The sequence below is a fragment of the Trachurus japonicus genome, chromosome 20 (assembly GCF_045865225.1).
Source record: "Trachurus japonicus isolate A0001 chromosome 20, Traja_1.0".
In the NCBI taxonomy this organism is placed as follows: Eukaryota; Metazoa; Chordata; class Actinopteri; order Carangiformes; family Carangidae; genus Trachurus; species Trachurus japonicus.
The window spans coordinates 5,176,568-5,182,567 of record NC_140926.1 but is presented as its reverse complement, the minus strand read 5'-3'; the positions used below and the strand labels follow the sequence as shown (position 1 = coordinate 5,182,567).

At 46.5% G+C, this 6,000-nt stretch overlaps 1 protein-coding gene across 1 annotated transcript in view; it reads left to right on the top strand.

Moving 5' to 3' along the window:
* Positions 1–680: 680 nt before the first annotated feature.
* The window catches only part of svila (supervillin a), a 63,793-nt gene continuing 58,473 nt past the window's right edge, over positions 681–6,000 (top strand). Inside the window, exon 1 of the mRNA XM_085762681.1 lies at positions 681–819. Within this exon, the coding sequence (XP_085618807.1) occupies positions 762–819 (58 nt within the window). The 5' untranslated portion in view covers positions 681–761. The remainder of the gene's footprint in view (positions 820–6,000) is intronic.

The window sequence follows — 6,000 nt, the reverse complement described above, 5'->3', positions numbered from 1 at the left end:
ATTTCTCATCTGGCTGAGAGGCTGATTTTAACTTTCTCCTCTTCACTTCCACCCTCCCCTCTCTCCTCTCCTCCCCTCCCCTCTCCTTCCCTCCTCTCTGTGACGCTCTGCACCGGTTTCTTTGGCATCCTGCTCCAGTGTGTGAGCCAAAGGGGGGACGACGGGCAGGACGGACGGCAGCGAGCGCTCTCTTTCTCTCTCTCCTGGGACACTCCTAACTGTCCTATAACCTGGTCTTCTCCTTGCAGCAGCAGCAGTAGACTAGACTAGACGCTCTGTAGTAAAGTAAAGGAGGATGGGGCCTGATTTGCTTCTCTAATGAGCTTAGAGCCGCGTGCTGAGCAGCTTTCAGCCCGGCTGCAGCTCGTTGTTCGTTGTTGATGTTATAGTTATAGTTGTTGTTATTGTAGTTGTTGTAGTTGTAGTTGTGGGCAGCGAGCGGCTCGGTGGTTAGCGGGAGGAAGCAGAGCTGTGTTTACCTCCAGGACCAGCAGCACCTCTGCTCACTGCGGCTGGGACGTCTCTCTCTCTCTCCTCCCTCCCTCCCTCCCTCCTTCTCTAACACTACCTGCCTCCCTCCTCTCCTTCTCTCCCTCCTCTCCTTCTCTCTCTCTGTCCCGGAGCACTGACAGACTGTTTTTGTAGCTGCATCATCTTTTAAGCAGCTGCCCCCTCTTTCTTTCTGTCTTTCTTCTTACTCCTGCACTTCATCATCTTCTTGTTCTTCTCTTACCCTCGCTCCCTTTCACTTTGTTGCCAAAATGTACCGTAACCCGTGGATCTCGAATTACCTGACTCATGTCAAGTTTTGCAGCCAAGGTAAGAAAACGACTTGTGTGTTAGTGTGTGTGTGTATTAGTGTGTGTGTGTTAGTGTGTGTGATGGGGAGAGGGGTTCAGAGAGCAGAGATCTGGAGCTCGGGGACAGGTTAACTCTGGTTGTGGATCTGGGAATCTGAGCTGTTGGAAGTTGGCAGGCAGCAAACTGCAGACTCTCTTCCTCCTCTTCCTCCTCCTCCTCCTCCTATTCCTCCTCTTCTTCCTATTCCTCCTCCTCCTCCTCCTCCTGCTCCTGCTCCTCTGTGCTCGCCGTGTCCTGCTCTGCTCTGCAGCCAGCTGTCCTGTCCTCCTCACACTGCAGCTGTAGCCTCCAAGGACACGGCGACGTAGCGACGTAGCAGCACAGATAAGGGGACACTTCTATTGCTGCTATTTCTGTTCCTGTGTGCAGCAGCAGCAGCAGCAGCAGCAGCAGCAGCAGCAGCAGCCCGTCGGGACCCAGAGGTTCAGGTCCTGCAGCAGTCGAGTCGAGTCGTGCCTCATATGTTGCTGCTCACTGACCTAAATTCACTGTCACTGCAATTTTCAACAAGTGCAAGTAACAAAAATATCTGCTGATCGAACCAGTTCATCCAGACGGTCGACTCCTAAGTGCAACAACACAGTCGCTGTGACACACGACAAAACTTTGCAGTGAAATGTAAAAGATCTAAAATCCGATCAGGGTTGATAATCAAAATCATCCTCATGTCAAAATATGAATCTATAACAATTACAAAAGGTGCTATCATGTTATTTTATATTGTGTTAGATGTAAAGTCGCATTACATCAGGTTGTTTTATGTCATGTCATGCAGGCAGGCTAATGTTGAGGTATGTTTTTAGCTTTGTCATCTCATTTTCTAACGTTATTTTATGTCATGTCATATTTCAGCATTTGACATGATAACATAACATGACAAAGCATAAAATAACATGATGCAACATTATGTTATGTTATGTTATGTTATGTTACGTAAAAATCCCAAAATATGCATGTTGGTGGGGTAAAGATGCTAAATTGCACGATCGACCAATGGCAGGCCACCTCGATGATTCATTCATAGTGGATGGAAAGCCAGAGAGTCCAAATGTATTAACTGCTCCATCATGGTATAAATAGGGCTCTGAGAAATATACCTTATTAGCTTTGTCATTTACGAGTGTAGCTACGAGTTTACGAGGTGACAACACTTAGAAACAACTCAAATCCCCTTGCCTGATTCTGCTGTGTCACCTTCTGTCAGACCAAACATGAGTCAGCGTGAGAAAGAAGAACAAGAAGAAAAAGACATCACATCACAGACTGTAACAAGATTTATGATTAAATTTTACTGTCGCCTGGGAAACGTATAGACGACATTATCCAGCTCTTGTCTGTGTCTGTCTGTGTGTGTGTGTGTGTGTGTGTCTGTGTGTGTGTGTGAGTGCTTCTCATTCCCAGCGTCCTCTGTAATTCTCTGTGAGTGAGAGCTGAGTGTTGAGAACTGGCTTCTCTGTGCTTAACTGGCCGGGAATCCACAACAGGTGGCCGACAACAGGCGAGCATGGAGTCTGGTTTTAGGGAGTGGAAAAGGGGGGAGTGTGTGTGTGTGTGTGTGTGTGTGTGTATGGGTGTGTATTGAAGGGAATGAGGAGGGGGGGGGTCCTCTGTTACATCTTGACAATTAAATGCGAGATTGAGCTGCTTGTTTGCTCATTGTTAGTTATTAGTTTTAAAGACATAAGTGGCTTATTGTCACGTCTCGGCTCATTTCTGATTCTCCATCTGTTTGTTTTGTTTAATGCTTTGCCTCTTAATCTCCTCCCAGCAGGTTGGGTGAACTGGGCGACTGGCTGGCAGACGGCTGTGTGTGTGTGTGTGTCAGTGTGTGTGTGTCTGTGTGTTAAAGACTCCCACTTGCATGCACACACATGCAGCGTGATGTAATGCAGACGTTTAAAGAGTGACACGCTTCCTTTTGGAGCGCGCTGTAATCCCAGGAATCGAAGTTAATCCTGTGTCTCAACTTGGACATACGCTCTCAGTCCCTGATGCCTCTTTGCCGTTTTTTATTCTATGTTCTATTCTAAGACGTGATGTAATCGTCATGTTTTGATTGACACCTCGTCCTCCAGGTTTCCACTGACTGCCTCTCCCCCACCCCTCCCTCCTCCCTTTCTGTTCCTGTGTAACGTGTTAAAGCTGCAGTTTGACCTCGGCCTCGGGGTTAAAGTCACGTCGTCGTCGAGCAGCGTTCCCAAAGACGAGCTCGTTGTGTTGTTCACTCCCTCTCTCTGGAGCTCCATACCTTTGATACCTTCACATAAAAGGCTTTTGCTTCACCTCAGACGCTCAGTCAGTGACACTGCGCTGAGTCATGAAATCATTTCATCCCCGTGTTTTATCAGCGGCGAGCGAGACGAGACGCTTTTACAGCCTCGGAGGAATTCCTGGTGCTATAGGCAGCAGCCGTAGTGTTTCTGTAGCATCAAAGGCTCCGTCACATCTGTGATCGTTGTTGTTGTTGTTGTTGGCGAGGCGGGGCAGGGCGGTGGGGGTTATGTCAGTGTCTGGAAGAGGAGGGGAAGGCGTGCACGGTGACAGCTCACATGCCTCTATACGTTACAGACTGTACAGACCAGACGATAGACAGAGCCGCCCTGAGGGTCGGAGGTTTTTATTGTTTCAAGCTAACAGCTAATTAACCTTTTTACGCTGACATCTGGATTTGTCTCACACTTGTTCTTTAATATTTTTTTTTTTGATCTTTATGACTATAATCAAAAATGTTTCCAGTAAAGAGGAGATTTTAACCCTTTAAACTCCCACCACCGGCCTGTCCAGGACTACAATTAATTAGAGTGCTGGATGCTTCACTCTCAAACTCTTCACTATGTCGTCTTCTCTGTCAGGAGCTGCCACTCCGTCCAACCATCCTTCGCTGTGTCCAGGTTCAGATTTTAGCAAGAGCCACGCTACGGAGGCTCATGGGATTTCTTGGTTTCCCTCATCAAACTCATCAAATACACAATCCAACAACTCCACAACGCTCTGGTGGACAAGTTGTGACCTGCACATTCACCACGCTATGAGATAATAACACAACGTTACCAGACAGAGTTGTTTTAGAGGTAAATACAGAGACTGCTTGCTGAAAAACTGTCCCCGACGGGAACGTGTATCAGTGGTTTTGCATGTATTTCCCTCTAAAACAACTCTGTCTGGTAACGTTGTGTTATTATCTCACAGCGTGGTGAATGTGCAGGTCACAACTTGTCCACCAGAGCATTGTGGAGTTGTTGGATTGTGTATTTGATGAGTTTGATGAGGGAAACCAAGAAATCCCATCCAGCCTCCGTAGCGTAGCTCTGAGCAGCTCAAGGCTCTGCTCCGCCGTTCTAAAAATAGCTTGCACCGACAATTAAAGGTAACAAACCTACTGCTATGACTATAGGGATTATGGCAATGGACCAATTGCAAAAATGCCAAAATGCCAAAATGTTGAACTATCCCTTTAAGGAAGTAGCCTACCTACTTTAAACCCACATTACAACGTGGTCTACAAAGCTGTGAGGCCTCTGTGAGCTAAACCACCATAGTCTCTTATCATTGTTATATGTTTTCATGACCAGTTTGCAATGCATCCTGGGATATGTTGGTTCGTTTTGATGCAGTCAGCCTCTGAAATAGGACATGACTCACGAACCAAGAACCAGGAGTCTGGCGATAATAACGTGATACTGTACAACACCAGTCAAGTACAACATTTAAAGTATAAGATTCAGCTTTATAGGGTCGTATAATGTTGTATATTTCAAATCCAATGACTTTTAAAATATTGAAAAATCATGACTCATCCCCAGATCTCAGCAGCTGCAGTTTTATTTTTAATAAAGATGCTCTAACTGAACGTTTCTGACTCGGGGTGTGTTATGTTTTCTCCCCCCAGCTGAAACAATACACGGCGTCCAGGCACGCTGCCCTCCACAAATAAGCCTCCATTCCTCCAGAGTGATGTTTTTCTTAAGTAGGAGGGATTTAAAGCATCAACCCAAACATCCTTAATAAGGACTAACAGGCTTGGAAACCAGAGCGGCGGTGGTGGTGGGGGGTTAGAGGGGTGTGTGGCCTCGAGGGAGAGGTTAGAGGTTTGGGTGGAGCTGTGATGGAAGTGTGTGTGTGTGTGTGTGTGTGTGTGTGTGTGTGTTGGGGGTGTCATGCGGCCCTGAGGTGAACTCGGAGGGGATGGAAGTGGGACCACATGTTTGTCCTGGGGGTCCGCAGGGCGCCAAAACCGCACGTTTTGAGGTTTGGATCCAGCGAAGTCAGTGGGGCGTCGACATTCCTCCACGCCGCCGCGGACGGAGGGACGGACGCTTCGCAAAACTCAAATTCCTCTCGAGACTTCATGATGTTTAGAAACCTGCTCGTGTTTCTCTGCATCCAGTCTGCATTATGTCACAACCAGCTCTCATTTTAAAGGGGACATACTATGGAAATATCACTTTTTGGAGGCTCTTTAACATATATTTGGGTGTTTAACTTGGCTTTCTGCCGCCAAAATGTGAGAATTGACACATAAATATGTAATTTACAGGCTCCTTGGGTTGAAATCCACGTGGTTTTACGAGCTGTTCCCTCGGTTGTCTGACAATGATGTCATTAGTTTTCGTATTTGCATAATACCACCCCTACCTGTGAGAACAGGTACCTGTAGAGGGGGCGGGGCCTAGATATGTCTTTACGACACCTGGGAGCTATTTTAATTTGTGTAAAAGAGGCATAGTATGTCTTCTTTAAAGGGATAGTTTAACATTTTGGCAAATTGGCCCATTGCCATAATCCCTATAGTCATAGCAGTAGGTTCGTTACCTTTATTTGTTGGTGCAAGCTATTTTTAGAACAGTGGAGCAGAGCCGTGAGCTGCTCAGAGCTACGCTATATGGAGGTGGGATTTCTTAGTTTTCAAATTCATCAAATACACAATCCAACAACTCCACAACGCTCTGGTGGACAAGTTGTGACCTGCACATTCACCACGCTATGAGATAATAACACAACGTTACCAGACAGAGTTGTTTTAGAGGGAAATTCATGCAAAACCGCTGATGTACGTGTTGCCTTCAGGGACAGTTTTTTATCAAGCAGTCTCTGTATTTCCCTCTAAAACAACTCTGTCTGGTAACGTTGTGTTATTAT